The sequence below is a fragment of the Microcaecilia unicolor genome, chromosome 5 (genome assembly GCF_901765095.1).
Source record: "Microcaecilia unicolor chromosome 5, aMicUni1.1, whole genome shotgun sequence".
Classification (NCBI taxonomy): domain Eukaryota; kingdom Metazoa; phylum Chordata; class Amphibia; order Gymnophiona; family Siphonopidae; genus Microcaecilia; species Microcaecilia unicolor.
The window spans coordinates 73,815,713-73,834,076 of record NC_044035.1 but is presented as its reverse complement, the minus strand read 5'-3'; the positions used below and the strand labels follow the sequence as shown (position 1 = coordinate 73,834,076).

The window sequence follows — 18,364 nt, the reverse complement described above, 5'->3', positions numbered from 1 at the left end:
TTTTTGGTGGGAGGGGGTTAATGACCACTGGGGGAGTCCGGGGAGCTCATCCCCGATTCCCTCCAGTGGTCATCTGGTCAGTTGGGGCACTTTTTTAGGATCTGTTCGTGAAAAAAAAGGGTCCAAAAAAAGTGACCCAAAATCGCGGTAAAACGCCTTTTTTTTTATTATCAGCTAAAGACGCCCATCTCTTCTCAGCCGATAACCACGCCCCAGTTCCGCCTTCACAACGCCTCCGACACGCCCCATCAACTTTATCCGTTTCTGGGACGGATTGCAGTTGGAAACGCCCAAAATCGGCTTTCGATTATACCGATTTGGGCTCCCACGGGAGAAAGACATCCATCTCCCGATTTGGGTCACAATATAGGCATTTTTCTCTTTTGATTATAAGCAGGATAGCCAATTGCATGAGGCACAACAATGTAAACATTTTGGTCTGCCTGAATCTAGTGAGAGCATGGGCATGCTGACCTTTTTTATAGCCACATTAGGCCAGACACAGAGACACACATTAACATCCTTATCATTTCTGGCATGACACCACTTACAAATTCACCACGCTTATGCTTACCTCTACACCAGCTAGAAAGTTCATGTGAACTATTGGTGTAGTGTGTTAGCTCTCTGAGATGCCACACTGGGATCTGAGCCTTCCGTGTCCTCTGTTTTTTTTGTATCCCCTATATCCCCTTTTGTGTCTCTATGGCAAGTGTCATTAACATTGGCAGGAGAAAAACAAAATGAAATCATCACTGGTGTCCCTTCAGAAGCAACAAGGTGCATTCTATAATGGCCTTGATAAAGTAATAGATGCAGCTGTGTACTCTTCAGAGATAGAGGAGGGATTAAGTAATGAACCAACCAACCAAGCCAATGAAGGATAACCATGGTCATCTACAAGCATACAATGGAAGTGCCCTATCATAAAATATTCCATATCATGAAGATGTCCATGGCTTCACTGTGGAAGTCACTGGTTCCAGCAGCTACTCAGTTAAGCTCTGACTCCTAAATCCAGACCAATGTGTGCTCATGCAGGTAACGATCACCATTTGTATTGCCAGTAGGTGATGGTCACAGGATAAAGAAGAAATTAGATTTTCTTATTAAATAGCTTCCAGGAACCTTAGAAAAATTAGATTTGCAAGGGTGCAATCAAATCTACACGAAAGCAATACCTCCCAGCATATAAGGAAAATGAACTAATAGATATTAAATAGTACCATGTCTTCATCCTAGTCTGGATTTAATCTTCACTTATTGATTACTTTTACTAAATTTGACTCTAACAGTAAGCAAACTATCTGCTTTCCAGAGACCATCCCATTGCCATGGCTTCAAATCAATGAACATGGTCTTCTTCCATTATCATTTATGATTATCTGCAATAGCCTATCCACAAGTTTCATTCCACCTGAATGGAAGTATGCCATCATCCATCCAATCCCTAAGAAGACCAACTGTGATACAACTATGATGTCCTACTATAGACCTGTATCCAAAGTCCCTTCCTCTCAAAACTACCTGAGAAAATTGTGTTTTAACAACTTCAGCATGTGGACGCCATATACAGAGTGAAGGAGGGAAAATGTGGGTTACTGTCAACAAAAACCAGAGCGCACTGAAATTCATTTGTTGGTTAGTAACTGGGACTGACCAGGTGAAGGAATGAAGTGAGTACATCATTCTGGCTCAAAATACTGCTGTTTCAAAAGCCCAGGGACATTTTCAGTAATGTTTGGTGTGATCCTTACATCTTACAATCCATTTGATTGTTTTAGATCTCAATTTCCTTTTGCAGCATCCAGTGTACTGCATCCCTGTCAATCCAGGCTTAGGCACACAGTTCCAAGACTGTTATTATTTCCCTTTTGAATGATTTGCATGCAAATTTGGACAGGGGAATTTTGCTGGTATCTGTTGATCTCACCACTGCCTTTATATCTGGTGGACCATGCCTTACTTCTTTCTAATTTCTGCAGTAGGCCTTAGTGGGATAGTCCTACAGTGGTTCACCTCGTTTTTTCATTTCTCACATACCGCATCTTCTCTGTTTCATTGTCCTCTTCGATCTCTGTGCCATGCCCTAGGGTTCAGTACTCGCACCCTTCCTCTTCAACATCTTCTTCATCCCCTTATCACCTTAATACAAGATCACTCAATCTCAGCATACATATATGCTGATGATATCCTTCTTGTCTCGTATCATGACCACCGTTCCCCCAATTTTTCCCTACTTTAATCATGTCATATCACTGTTTGGTTACAGGCATATCACCTCATTCTTAATCTAGAAAAATCTCTTGCCATCTATTTTATAGGCGGTAAGGGCTCATGTGCTAATCCTGCACTAATCAGCAGCACTGGCAATTTGCTGATTAGTGCAGAGCACACCTACTCTCTGCCCCCAAATACACCACTAGCAATAAAAAATATTTTACATTTTTTATGGTAAGATTGGCAAGCGGCAATCGCAGAACTACCACTGGATGTCTGAGCACGTCATGCATTAGTGCTTACTGCCATTTTGTAAAAGGACCCCGAGTTTGTAAAAAAAGGCTAAGCAACCTGCCCGAAACCACAAGGAGCAGCACTGGGATTTGAACCCTTGTTCTACAGCTGCTCTTACCATTAGGCTACTCCTAAAGTAGTAATGGGAGGATGGTTTAATATTATGCAATAGCCAAAGGTATAACAAATCATTTAGAAGACTGTCCCTCTAAATCTAAAATGTTGCATGCCCAAATTTCTGATTAGCATGCAAATTTGTATGTGCAATGTAATAGATTAATTAGATGCTAATTTGCTATAACAAATTCTTGGCTATAATTGATATTAATTGACCCTAATTAACAGTTAAAGACGTTAAAGATTCTGGTTCGATAGTAGTTTAGCCAGGGGTGTCATCATTAGGTTGAATATGGTTGGTGAGAGGGGGATCCCTGTGGAACTCCGCATTCAGGTGTCCATGTAGCTGAAGTAATCGAGTTTGATGTCACTTGATATGAGCGTGTGGTTAGGAAGCCCTTAAACCAATTTAGAACATTGCCTCCGAGTCCGAAGTATTCGAGGATGTGTAATAAGATTCCATGGTCGACCATGTCAAATGCGCTTGACATGTCGAATTGTAACAGTAGTATGTTGTTGCCATTTGCTATCAATTGTTTGAATTTGGTCAGGAGCGTAACTAGTACGGTTTCAGTGCTGTGATTAGAGCGAAATCCTGACTGAGAATCATGTAGTATTGAGAACTTGTATAGATACTCTGTGAGTTGTTTGGTCACCACTCCTTCTGTTATTTTGGTGATTAAGGGAATAGATGCTACTGGTCTGTAGTTCGTTAGTTCATTAGCATTTTTCTTTGCGTCCTTGGGAATGGGGGTAAGTAGGATGTTACCCTTCTCCCGTGGGAAGAGGCCATTTTGTAACATGAAGTTCATATGATTTGTTAGGTCTGTTATAAAGTGTTGAGGGGCTGACTTCATGAGGTTGTTTGGGCATATGTCTAGTTTGCAGTGAGATTTGGTGAATTTTTTAAGTGTTTGTGAAACAAGGTCTTCTGGTAGTGTAGTAAATTCAGTCCAGATCCTGTCTGCTGGGTAGATTCCAGGGTCTGGTTCTAGGCACTCTAGGAGTGTATTGTATTCGATTGGGCTGACAGGTATTTTGAGTCGCAGTTGTATGATTTTCTCCTTAAAGTATTTCGCCAGGTCGTCGGCTCCAGGTGTGTCTTTGTTGTTGTTAGTGACTGGAGTGGTGTCTAATAGTTTATTCACAAGTTGGAAGAGTTTGTGTGTGTCTTTGTAATTTGGTCCGATTTCAGTTTTGTAGTATTGTCTTTTGGTTTGTCTTATGGTATATTTGTATTTCCTTCGGAGTTGCTTCCAAGCGTTAAGAGCGGGTTCGTCTTTCTTTTTGTTCCATGCATGTTCTAGTTTCCTGACTTGTGTTTTGAGTTTTTTCAGTTCTTCGTTGAACCATGGTATTGAGGTTTTTCTGTGCGATGTTCTGGTTTGGATTGGAGCAATGTTGTCTAGTATCGATTTGCATCTATTGTCCCATTGTGATAGGAACTGAGTTGTGTCTGTCTTTATTGTCCATCCGTCAGTATAGATCTGTTGCCAGAATATAACCGGATCAATTTTTCCTCTTGTGGTGTAAGTTCTTAGTGGTTGTTTGCTAGGTATGTCTTTCATTCTCCATTGGAGGGTGATATGTGCTTTGTGATGGTCTGACCACAGTATGGGTGACCATTTAGTGTTGGTTAGTATAAAGTTTGCATCACGGACAAATTTGTGTGTTATGATGTCTAATGTGTGTCCTTTTTTGTGTGTTGGTTGCGTGTTTGAACCTTGTAGATCCCATAATTGTAGGAACTCGTTGAAGTCTCGGGTGCTTGTTATGAGTAGAGTCTCGGGTGCTTGTTATAGTTCCAAGCACAACTGCCATTACTGAATCTGCACTTGGCACCTAATTTTAAGTGATCTATTAAGTGAAGAATTACCCCTATGTATTTCTATCTTTTCTGGTTCATCTCACATAGAAGAACTGTATCCTAGAAAAGCCAAAGTTGTGCTTTTATTCTGTCATATCATATTTTTTCAGAATTAATATGTTAATATATATGCTGTTAAAATCTTGAACAATGGAACATTTCAAGCTATTTCATGAATGTATTAGCATATTTAACATGCTCTGTGATGCTACTGCAGGATGAATTAAAATCTCCTAAAATATTTTCTTAAAAACAAGTTTGAGGAAAACAGTAAAGTGAGTTATTATATGCAGAGGAATAAAAATAACTACATTGTACAAGAAGAGTTCTAAGACCTGGAACTGAAGACTTCATATCATTATTCTCTGATGAAATCAAAGAAGGAAAGCTAAGAACACTAAAATGTAATACTTACAGACGCTTCAGTTCTGAGAGTCCATAAAAGGCCCCTGGCTCAATGGTGCTAATCAAGTTATTCTTCAGATCTCTAGAGATAGAACAGTGGATGCAACAATTAATTATCAGGTTACGCATTAATGCTATAAGCAAACCACAAGAAAAAAAAGAGTTCACATTTTCTTCATTATACACTTTCTTCTCCAGCAATACCACAGTAACAAATTACATGAGGGAGTCAACCCTGCTACATTATGAGGGGGAGACAGTACAAGTTTACCGAGGTGAAACAACTAATTCTAATATGGATGTGATGAAATTTAAGAAGAAATTAAAATAATCCCCTGGAAAATATATGTAAAGTCATTTTATAAACATCTTGAATGTGTAGAACAATGCTTTATGTGCTCAAGTAAACACTTGCACAATTGCCAGGGGTTATGCTGTGTAATTGTAGCCATCAGAAAACACAGGTGTGAAAGCTATTTCAAATCTATTTTATAAAGACAATAGGCGCCTATGCACCTTTATAAAATTACCGTGCTAAACCCATAGAAAATCTGACTAAAAACAAGCCACAGGCATTTAAGCCTGCTCAGAAGCATACTCTTCATGTGTGTACTTGCTACACATGTATGTAGTTCCACAATTTTTTAAATGCCCTTGCCTGTACGTAAAACAGGCTTTACATGCAGAGCAAACCTTATAAAATCACCCATAAGTACATAAGTGTTGCCATACTGGGGCAGACTGAAGGTCCATAAAGACCAGCATCCTGTTTCCAACAGTGGCCAATCTAGGTTATAAGTACCTGGCAAGATCCCAAAACAGTAACATACATTTTATGCTGCTTATCCTAGAAATAAGCAGTGGATTTTCCTCAAGTCCATCTTAATAATGACTTACAGACTTTTCTTTTAGAAAGTTATCCAAACCTTTATAAAACCCTGCTAAGCTAACTGCTTTTACCACATTATCTGGTAACAAATTCCAGAACTTAATATACATTGAGTGAAGAAATATTTTCTCCAATTTGTTTTAAATTTACTACTTTGTAGCTTCATTGTGTGCCTCCTAGTCCTAGTAGTTTTGGAAAGAGTAAACAAGCAATTCACGTCTACCCGCTCCACTCTACTCATTATTTTATAGACCTCTATCATATCTCCCCTTAGTCATCTTTTCTCCAAGCTGAAGAGTCCTAACCACTTCAGCCTTTTCTCATAGGGAAGTCATTCCATTCTCTTTAGCATTTTTGTTACCCTTCTCTGTACCTTCTCAAATTCCACTATATCTTTTTTGAGATGCGGTGACCAGAAATGCACACCGTATTCAAGGTGCGGTCACACACAAGGAGCAATACAAAGGCATTATAACATCCTCATTTTTGTTTTCCATTTCTTTCCTAATAGCACCTAACATTCTATTTGTTTTCTTAGCCACTGCTGCACACTGAGCAGAGGGTTTCAATGTATCATCAACGATAACACTTAGATTCCATTCCTGGTCAGTGACTCCTAACGTGGAACCTTGAATCACTTAGCTATAGTCTGAATTCCTCGTTCACACATACATCACTTTGCATTTCCTCACATTAAACACCATCTGCCATTTGGATGCTCACCACCTTATATTTGAAAGAGGAAAAACGCCTAGATTTCGACCCAAATCGGGAGATAGACGTTTATCTCACAAAAACGAATAAATCGGTATAATGGAAAGCCGATTTTGGACGTTTTCAACTGCACTCCATCGCGGAAGCGTACAAAGTTGACGGGGGCGTGTCGGAGGCGTGGCGAAGGTGGAACTGGGGCGTGGTTATCGGCCGAGGAGAGATGGGCGCCTTTCGCCGATAATGGAAAAAAAGTATGCGTTTGTAGCTAGAATTTAGGGCACTTTTCCTGGACCCTGCTTTTCACAAATAAGGCCCCAAAAAGTGCCCTAAATGACCAGATTACCACCAGAGGGAAACGGGGATGACCTCCCCTGACTCCCCCAGTGGTCACTAACCCCCTCCCACCACAAAACATGATGTTTCACAACTTTTTATTTTCACCCTCAAATATCATACCCACCTCCCTGGCAGCAGTATGCAGGTCCCTGGAGCAGTTGTTAGGGGGTGCAGTGCACTTCAGGCAGGTGGACCCAGGCCCACCCCCCCCCCCCCCACCAACCTGTTACAATTGTGCTGCTTAATGCTTAGTCGTCCAACCCCCCCAAACCCACTGTACCCACATGTAGGTGCCCCCCTTCACCCCTTAGGGCTATAGTAATGGTGTAGACTTGTGGGCAGTGGGTTTTGAGGGGGATTTGAGGGGCTCAACACACAAGTGAAGGGTGTTATGCACCTGGGAGCTCTTTTACCTTTTTTTTTTTGTTTTTGTAAAAGTGCCCCCTAGGGTGCCCGGTTGGTGTCCTGGCATGTGAGGGGGACCAGTGCACTACGAATCCTGGCCCCTCCCACGAACAAATGTCTTGAATTTATTCGTTTTTGAGCTGGGCGCTTTCATTTTCCATTATCACTGAAAAACAAAAACGCCCAGCTCACAAATTGTCGAATAAAACATGGACGTCTATTTTTTTCGAAAATACGGTTCGGTCCGCCCCTTCACGGACCCGTTCTCGGAGATAAACGCCCATGGAGATAGACGTTTTCGTTCAATTATGCCCCTCTCAGTTTCCCAGTCTCGTAAGGTCCTCTTGTAATTATTCACAATACTCTTGCGATTTAACAACTTTGAACAACTTTGTTTCATCAGCAAATTTAATTACCTCACTACTCCACTAGTTACTCCCATCTCTAGATCATTTATATAAATATGTTAAAAAGCAATGGTCCCAGCACAGACCCCTGGGAAACCCCACTATCTACCCTTCTCCATTGAGAATACTGACCACTTAATCCTGCTCTCTCTTTTAACCAGTTTTTAATCAACAATAGAACACTACCTCCTATTCCATGACTCTCTAATTTCTTCTGAAGTCTTTCATGGGGTACTTTGTCAAATGCCTTTTGAAAATCCAGATACACAATCCTGCTTATAATCGAAATAGAAAAACGCCTATATTGTGACCCAAATCGGGAGATAGACGTTTATCTCACAAAAACGAATAAAGCAGTATAATCGAAAGCTGAATTTGGACGTTTTCAACTGCACTCCGTCGCGGATGCGGACAAAGTTGATGGGGGCGTGTCGAAGGCGTGGTGAAGGCGGAACTGGGGCATGGTTATCGGCCGATCAGAGATGGGCGCCTTTCGCCGATAATGGGAAAAAAATATGCGTTTTTAGCGAGAATTTAGGGCACTTTTCCTGGACCCTGTTTTTCCACGAATAAGGCCCCAAAAAGTGCCCTAAATGACCAGATGACCACTAGAGGGAATCGGGGATGACCTCCCCTGACTCCCCCAGTGGTCACAAACCCCCTCCCACCACAAAATATGCCGTTTCACAACTTTTTATTTTCACCCTCAAATGTCATACCCACCTCCCTGGCAGCAGTATGCAGGTCACTGGAGCAGTTATTAAGGGGTGCAGTGGACTTCAGGCAGGTGGACCCAGGCCCATCCCCCCCCCCCACCTGTTACACTTGTGCTGGTAAATGGGAGCCCTCCAAACTGCCCCTCAAACCCACTGTACCCACATGTAGGTGCCCCCCTTCATCCCTTAGGGCTATAGTAATGGTGTAGACTTGTGGGCAGTGGGTTTTGAGGGGGTTTGAGGGGCTCAACACCCAAGGGAAGGGTGCTATGCACCTGAGAGCTGTTTTACCTTGTTTTGTTTTTTTTTGTAAAAGTGCCCCCTAGGGTGCCCGGTTGGTGTCCTGGCATGTGAGGGGGACTAGTGCACTACGAATCCTGGCCCCTCCCACGAACAAATGCCTTGGATTTATTCGTTTTTGAGCTGGGCGCTTTCGGTTTCCATTATCGCTGAAAAACAAAAACGCCCAGCTCAAAAAAAGATAAACGTCCATGTTTTTCGAAAATACGGTTCGGTCCGCCCCTTCACGGACCCGTTCTCGGAGATAAACGCCCATGGAGATAGACGTTTTCGTTCAATTATGCCCCTCAATATCAACCGGCTCACCTTTATCCACCTATTTGTTCACGCCTTCAAAGAAATGTAGTAGATTGGTGAGGCAAGATTTCCCTTCACTAAATCCATGTTGATTTTGTCTCATTAATCCATGCTTATGTATATGCTCTGTAATTTTGTTCTTTATAATAGTCTCTACCATTTTGCCCGGCATCGACGCCAGACTCACCAGTTTGTAAATTCTTGGATCACCTCTGGAACCTTTTTTAAAAATAGGTGTTATATTGTCCACCCTCCAATCTTCTGGTACCATGCTTGATTTTAAATATAAATTACTAATTATTAATAATAGTTCTGCAAGTTCATTTTTCAATTCTGTCAGTACTCTGGGATGAATATCATCCAGTCCAGGCAATTTGCTACTCTTCAATTTGTTAAATTGCCCCATTACATCCTCCAGGTTTACAGAGAATTCATTCAGTTTCTCCGACTCGTCAGCTTCGAATACCATTTCTGGCACTGGTATCTCTCCCACATCTTCCTCAGTGAAGACTGAAGCAAAGAATCATTTAATCTCTCTGCTATGGCCTTGTCTTCCCTGAGTGCCCCTATTACCCCTCGGTCATCTAGTGGTCCAACCTTTTTGAAAGTTAAGCACAATAGTTCCGGTCTAGCTCAACCATTTCCAGCGTGCCAGGATATATGTTTTTAATTAATAGCGTAGCGCTAACCCGGCAGTAATCGGGCATCACCATACGCTGCCCTGTTTCCACATGAACCCTTGCTGCCACATCAATGGGTGGTGGTAAGTGCTCCCCCCTCCCCTGCATGGCCATGTGGTAAGTGTACTCTTACTGGATGGCCAATTTTTTTAGGGGCTTTTTACCCACTGTGGTAAAAGGGCCCTGACATGTGGGGAAAACGTCCCCTGTTGCTACTACAGGGCCCCTTTTCCTGCGGCTTAATAAACAGACCCCATTATGAGCGCTGTTATCAAGCAGACCTTGCACCATTACTTCCTGCACCAGATCATGTGCTTCACTAATGACTAGGTCTAGGTGTTTTCCTCCTCTTGTTGGTTTCTGTACCAGCTGCTCCATAAAGCAGTCCTTGATTTTGTCAAGGAGTTCTACTTCCCTAGCATGCCCTGAAGTTACATTTACCCAGTCAATATCGGGGTAATTGAAATCACCCATTATAATTGTGTTCCCCAGTTTGTTAGCCTCCCTAATTTCTGAAAACATTTCTATATCTGTCTGTTCATCCTGGCCAGATGGACGGTAGTACACTCTTATCATTATCCTTTTCCCCTTTGCATATGCAATTTCAATCCATAGGGACTCCAAGATGTCTATTTGATTCAAGGCCCTCCTTAGCATACAATGCTACCCCTATACCAATTTCATCCACCCAATTACTACAATATAATTTGTACCCTGGTATGACAGTGTCCCACTGGTTATCCTCCTTCCACCAGGTCTCAGAGATGCCTATTATATCTAATATTTCATTTAGTGCAATATGTTCTAACTCTCCCATCTTATTTCTTAGGCTTTTGCTCTCCCATCTTATTTCTTAGGCTTCTGAGGAACTTTCTTAAAACCTTTCTGAAAATCTAGATATACTACATCAACCAGCTCACCTATATCTACATGTTTATTTGTGCTGTCAAAGAAATGAAGCAAATTGATGAGGCAAGACACTTTTGGCTGAAACCATGCTGACTCTGTCCCATTAAACCATGTTTATTTATGAGTTCCATAATTTTATTCATTATAATAGTTTCCAATATTTTACCCAGGACTGACAACAAGCTTACCAGTCTAATTTCCAAGATCACCCCTGAACCCTTTTTAAAAATTGGCATGACATTGGCAACCCTTCAATCTTCAGGTACTTCGGACAACTTTAATGACAGGTTACAGATTATTAACAGCAGATAGTACATTTTATGTTTGAGTTCTTTCAGTACCCTCAGATGCATGCCATCTGGACCGGGTGATTTACTACTCTTTAATTTGTCAGTTTGGCTTAGTACGTCCTCCAGGTTCACCAAGATTTTTTTCAGCTCTTCCGCATCATAATCATCCACTCTTTGCTGCCGAAATTATTCTCAAACCATGAAAATTAATGGAGTGCATTTCTTCCTGAAGCAGCGAACTCCAGCAAAACAAGGTGCTCTTGTAGAAGATTTTGCAGTTTTTTTGCTGGTTTGAGAATAATTTCAGCAGCAAAGAGTAGATGGTGACATCGGTGAAAGTTATTAGAAGACATTATGGGATTTTGATGTCTATTGTCGGATAAGTATTAATGGTGCATCATTCAAGGGATTTTCTATAGTATAAGTCTGCCATATGTTTTTTGAAATTAAGATTGCTTATTTAGATTAATTGAGCACTTTCTCTCATAGTTTCATATTAGAAATTAAATCGAGGGGGAATTTTTGGAACCAATGTTTTTTCTCTGTGTGAAAGAATTTTTTATATCGGTTCTTTTTTTTTCCCCTCTTCATTTATTGTAGAGGCCAGTGATAATACCTTGCTCCAAATACAAATACAGAGGTACAAACATTCAGTATTGAATTGCCTCACTGGGAAGCTTTGAGGTCTCTTTTGTTTAATATATCTTTAAGGAAACTGTGAGAGATTAATTGCTTTATATACAAGCTATAAATAATTTGTAGCATTAACTATTAAATTATGCCATCTCTTTGGTCTCAGATAAGGAAATAGAAAAATGATATCTGTGAAAAAATTTATTTGACAGAAATGCCATTTATTTTTGCGTGTATGCTATGGACAGCCGGCAAGCAGTAAGATTTGTTTTATTAGAATGACATACCTCCTGCAATATATCTATGTAATACATACTGACAGAATGAACAACCAGTATGGAGGGTAAGTTTACTCATAGTAATCTGAAAAAAGACAGCAACTATAAAAGAAGTTATATATTAGTGAAACTATCTTGCTTTTTTATTGCTGTGCCAATCAGTTTATCCACCCTGATCTGAGCATCACTTTCTCCCAACTTTCAATTCTAATCCTGAAAGGCAGAACAGAATCCCCTGGATTCTATACATGGTGCCCAAATTTGGGCACACTCCTGAGATATGCACAATGTAATTGGCTAACAAGCTGTTAACCATCAATAACTGGATGCTAACAACCATATATTCAAGTAAATTGGCACCTATTAGGATCTGTCAGTGCATCTGGCTCCTAAATCCCATAGCATGCAACCCTATGGCCATGGGATGGCATGGGGTATGGCCATGGGAGAGGCATGGGAGAATCAGGGATTTTCCAAAATGTTGCATGAAGCGTTATAAAATAATGGGTCAGTGTGCCCAGCTTGGGCACCAGGTTTGCACAAGCATATCTGGCACCCAGAGAATCAGCGCTAAGGGCTATTCTCTAAAGGGCATGAGTCCTTTGCAAGATAACATATACTCAGTTTTTGCCAGTACCCATTTATAGAATTCCCCACAATCCCACGGATTCTATATAGCGCGCCTAGAGATCTGTGCCGAAATCTAGATATATTTAGTAATAGTGTGTGTAACTTAATTGGCTTAACAAGCTAATCAGCATTGATACCAGCATTTAACAAGCAATAATATGCACTAATTGGTAATAATGAGAATTTACGTGCACAACTCGGTAAGTGTATTCTGTAATGAACTGTGCCTAAATTGTAATGCACACAGTTCAAAAGGAGAATGGCTATGGGTGGGGAAATGGGCATTTCATGGGCAGTTCAAAATTTATGCACATAGTTATATAATATGGCCCAGTGTGTGTAAATCTAAGCGCAGTGATTTATACCATGTTTTCATTGGTGTAAATGGAGGCACGTACCTTTAGGCGCTGATCAACTAAGCGTATTCTATATTCCGAGCCTAAATCTAGGCACTGCTTATAGAATATACTTAGGCGAAAATGTTTACCGCGCAGATTTTTTAGGCACCTTATATAGAACCTGGCCCAATATGTGCAGTTCCTTATAGTGCCACTGAAGAAATTCTACCTTGAGCAAGGTCTGCATCTCAAAATCCCCCCAAAGTCTGAGGGCCAGTTAGTACAGTGGTTTTGGCCATCATTCCTCAACTTCATCAACATAGCACTCTGCGCTCAAATCTAATCCTTCACTCCTAAAGTGGAGGAGTAGCCTAGTGGTTAGAGTGGTGGACTTTGGTCCTGGGGAACTGGGTTCGATTCCCACAGGCACAGGCAGCTCCATGTGACTCTGGGCAAGTCACTTAACCCTCCATTGCTCCAGGTACAAATAAGTACCTGTATATAGTATGTACGCTGCATTGAACCTGCTATGAGTGGGAAAGCGCGGGGTACAAATGTAACAAAAAGAAAAGAAATACTAGGCCCTTTCAGGCTGCTGGACTCTGTGTAAAAGTAGAATGACAGTATAAAAAGATCATATGGCTTATCCAGTATTCCTGTAATGCCCCCTTGGTTTCAGTGGCTCTATTTCTCAGTGCAATAGCTTAAATAGCCATTGATCACAGTGGTAGCGGTTTGCAGGTTCTCTCTGAGAAAAGGCTTACTTGCACTCAAGCGTTACATTCCTAGAAAGCCAGTGTTGTATTCAGAAATGTGTCTGCCCTTGCAACCATGAGTCAGAAATCTGGACATCTTTTTTTTTATTCCCGACAATACTTTATTACATATTACTTTTTGCCACAGCTCTTAAGTTTTTCCAAGGGCAGAACAAAAATGAGTAAACAGATGTGGAACCCTAAAATTCTCAATTTTAGAATTTGGTCATGCCTCTAAGGTACAAAATTCAAAGTAATACTAGGTTGTAATCTATAAACTCCTAGTCATCTATCAATTTCAATTACATTTTTTCCTTCTCTCAGGTTTTCTCTTCCCAGCTCAACATTTAAAAGGGTGAGGCACAGGACTATGTACAGGTAAGGACTCAGTTTTATAACTACCCAGCCAAAAAATTCAGATATGTACTTGTTACCACTTTGTTGTCAATAAAAGCTTCCTTTATTTCCTTCAAGTATCAGTTACTTTGTGGTAAATTCCCTTTTTTTCTATGTCTGCTTCTTTACAGGTTAATTACTGCCCAAAGCAGCTAACCCTCCCATTTGCAGTTAAGGACACACATTGTAGTGTTTCGCTTTTACAGCAAAATAGCCTGAGTACTCAGCTTCATAAAAACAGAAAAATCTAAAACACGTGTGCACACTAAAATAAAGATATAACAAATAAAATCTTCTTTCTTCACCAGCTTGAAGCTTGCTTATGGAGGGTACCATAGGAATCAGAAGGTGCCAGGAGCTGCAGAAAACAGGAACAGGAGCCAGGAATGCAGAGGTGCCTACTGCCTTACTAATAAAAAACAATAAGAGAAAACCCTTTCTCCCTGTGTAGTGCCTTGAGTATGTCCTGTCTCCCCAGAAACTATTTGTAGCTAGCTTGCCAAAGAAAATAAAAAGATACGCATATGCTCCTATTTCTGCTCTGACGTGGCTGAGCAGCATTTCTCCTGGGCAAAGAAAGGGGTGTCCCTGCTCCCAACCCTACAACTTCCACTTGCAAGTACCTATATCTACTAAAGGGGCTGGCCTGTCCCAAGACTATGCTTTGCCACTGCTTAAAGCAAGGCTACCAAAAAGTAGTGCAACACTGCTCATAAAGGAGGCCCAAGGGATTTGCCAATGGAGAAAACTTCTGAACTACTTTTTTTCCTTGACAAAAGACCTAATCAGGCCCAAGGCCTGACTTTCCTGCAGCCACTGCCCACAGCAACCTCACCATCCCAAAGCTAATGCCCAACTTCTGTCCAGCTGCCCAATGGGCTGTGACAATGGGACCACTCTGATATCATTCCTTACCCCAACAGCCAATCAGCTTCCAGTTTACAAAACTTACAGTTTCTCTCAGAACTACAGTAGCTTGTAGTTCTCAGCACCATTTTGAACCACAAAAACCCCATAGACTATAATAGAAAAAAAGTCAAGTTTATATTTTTAACACAAAATTAATGTCAAATATCACTAAATTCCCTACCCTAATATGCTACCCCTGTATTAAAACCCCTACAGTTTAAAATGTTCACAGTAAACGATTCTCCAGACATCATGCACTTTCCTTATAAAACTCCCAAAATTACCAATAAAATTCCTTCAAAAGCATGTAAGCAATTCTCAAAAATTCCCCTTTATTGACTATAACTAACAGGATTCCCAGAGGAGCATCCTAAGATTTGCTAACCCTCCAAACCCGAAATCCCCATTCTACAGGTAAAAAATAAATTTTCTTTGAGTCCACACCCCCAATGCACTCCCAAGGGAAGTCCTCATAGACCCCTACCACTAAAAAAAATCCACTTAAAATTTTCCCTGGAGCCCTGTCAAATGCGGCCCAAAAACAACATCTAAAAATTAAAATAAAAACATGAAAGATCCAAGGGACTACTTACCTGGCTCCCCTAGTGCTGGCAATGCCACATCTCCCTCCAGATCTGGTCTGGATGGACCCTGTGTTGCTCTGGGGAAACATCTGCAATTTTCTACAGAGTACCGCCGGTAGGGTTACCATATGGCTCCAGAAAAAGGAGGACAGATTGAGCCAGTCTGAGTTTTACTTCCATTGCTTTTAATGGAAGCAAAACCCGGACTGGATCAATGTGTCCTCCTTTTTCTGAGGCCATATGGTAACCCTAGCCGCCGGGCAACCTAACAATTGAGGCCCCAGCTTTGGCTTTGGCCTACCCTGGGATCCGGAGACACACCGAGCATGTGTATTTTCCTGCCGGACTGCCTCCTGTCTCTCCTGCATTCACAAGCAGTGTGTGTCCGCAATTTGGAGCCCCCTGCAGCCCTGGACTGACTTCAGACCTGAAACGGGTCCCAACGGAACATGTTCACCCTGGATCAGCCTGGGACCCACCAGCAACCCCCATGGAGCCCTCACAGATCCCCGGAGCCTTCACAGCTTCCCCTGGCAGTTAAACCAAAACCCTTTTATTTATTTACATTCTCAACTAAACCAACAGCCCTCTCTCTATAATCGCTTCTTCTTTTCCCTCAAGGATCCTCAATGCTTGTCACATGATTTCGTGACTTCTGGTTTTGTCCTTTTTTCCACCACCTCCGTGGGAAACAGGTCTACAGAGATATGTCTCTTTCTGCAAAAGACATATTTCCTTAGATTACTCCTGAGTCTACCTCCTTTCATATTCATTGTATAACCCCTTGTTCCAAAGTCTCCTTTCCCGGAGCTGCCAAGAGGGAAATTTCTAAGCCATGCCCCAGCTCTGCACTGCTCTGCCCAGCCATGCTCAGCTTCATCCTACTGTGCCCAATCATATCCCCAGATCCACCCATTCCACCTCCTGTTTCCACCCCCTGACAGACCTTAGCTGTGGCACCAACAAGCCACTTCCTCCTCAGGCAGCAGGAAATGCTTTAATAAAACTTCATCTCTTGCTGCCATGTTACAAGAGCTGTGAGATTTTGCAATTCTTATTGCAAGACTGGTCCTGCAGCAGCAGGAGATGACATCTTATTAATGCATTTCCAGTGGAAGGGGAGGCCACTCAATGGGAGCTCTTAGTTCCCCATTGGGAGTGTGGGAGACTTAGCACATCTGCTTTCCATCGAAAAAAGGTTTGACTCCCATATATTTATACCTTAGAATTATTTAAATGCCTCTACCACATCTCCTCTATTTTGCCTCTCTTCTAAAACCTTGCTAAAATCTAAGCACACCACATCTAGCACTTACCCCAATTTAGTTTTCTGGTCACCTAGTCAAAGAAATGGATCAGATTCATCTGACAATACCTACCTGTAGTAGAAACATGTTGCCTCAGATTCTGAAGTCCACTACATTCCAGAAATTGCACTATCCTCTATGTTAGCAGCGTCTCCATTAATTTACTCACAGTTAAGGTCAGAATAACCAGTAGTTCTTAGCCTCTTCCTTATTTCTGTTTTTGTGGACACAAACCAGATTTGTTCATCTCCAGTGCTCTGGAACTACTACTGAATATTGAATCTTCAAGCAGGTAGAGTTTGGTGTTACTATCACTTTCTCCGGCCTACCATCCCCTTCCTTGGTTCCTACTTGCCTTTGCTCTCTCTTCCTCCCCTACCTCGGTTCCCTTCCCTCTCGCCTCCTTTATTTTAGTTTGTCTTGTTGTGAGTGCCCTAGTTTGATTGCTTTACACTCTTTCCTATCAATATTATGGTGTTCCTTTCCTAACTCTTATCGTTTGTTTTCAGATTGTAAACTGTTCAGTTCTGCGAGTCAGCTTGGGCAGTACAGCAAGTTTTAATAAACTATAACTCTTGGATGTATCCCATCTAGCCCATCATTTTGTCCATTTTTTGTTTAATTAGCTCCTCATGAAAACAGTCTTCTGCAATTCACTCACGGTCTACCTCAGTTCCATTACCATTTGAGCCTGTATTCTACAATTCTACTCCAGACACTTATTTAGTGAGCTCCAAACAGAAATATTTTATTAAGCAATTCTGTTTTTAACTCAGTAGTTTCTATATATTTCTCTTTTTTGTCTTTGAGGCTCACAAGGCCACTTTTGCACTTCTTTCTGTCACTAACAGGAAGTCTTGTCAGTGACAGAAAGAAGTGCAAAAGTGACCTTGTGAGACTCAAAGAACAGGAAGCCTTGTCACCCTTAAATGTCTGCACCTAGGTGAGCACTAGAATGTGTATACATTATAGTATTTAATAATTTATGCATGCACCTGTGAACACTGCCCAAACTCCATTTATGTGCATGCCCACCACAAAGGTACAAAATCATGATACTTTTCAGCTAGTTGGTTTTCAGAGACAACATTTATGCGTCTAAATATCTAGAATACCATCTTTTATTCAACTTCTTGCTGCCCACGGCTAGGCAGCTCCTTAAAGAATTATTTCCATAAAGCATGGATATGAACAAATTTTCAGTAAACACGCCGGGCTCTTGAATGGGAAGGACTTCCTGGGTGATAAATCAGAGCCCTCCTCTCAGACCATGGATCAGGGACCGGATCAGAGCCTAGATCCCAGGCTGGGGCTAGCTCTGAACCAGAAAGAACTGTTGTAACCCAATACTCTGGGGAAGTTTGTATTTATTCTTAGAGTCCCTGTTACTTGAGAAATCTGTGCTTTGAAATAAATCTCATTAGAATCTCAAAACAAATTGCTATTTTACATAAAACTTGCTTGGAACTTGGCATTGATTTAGCATGGCTTTACACTTGTGCTAAACTGCTAGTGACTATGTATGTTGCATATTAAAATCCTGCCAAGTGAATGCGAAATGATCGTGAGCTGTAGTGACTTAGCCTCTTTGAGTAATCTTCCTACCCACAAAAAGATGGTACCATTGTTCTAATTTTTATTAGCACACTTTCAAATCTTCAACATTATCTTTACAAATGAAGGGACCA

General features: G+C 41.4%; 1 protein-coding gene across 1 annotated transcript in view; it reads right to left on the bottom strand.

Moving 5' to 3' along the window:
* The window catches only part of ADGRA1 (adhesion G protein-coupled receptor A1), an 816,325-nt gene that overhangs the window by 551,950 nt on the left and 246,011 nt on the right, over positions 1-18,364 (bottom strand). The window contains exon 3 of the mRNA XM_030202995.1: positions 4,914-4,985. Within this exon, the coding sequence (XP_030058855.1) occupies positions 4,914-4,985 (72 nt within the window). The remainder of the gene's footprint in view (positions 1-4,913; positions 4,986-18,364) is intronic.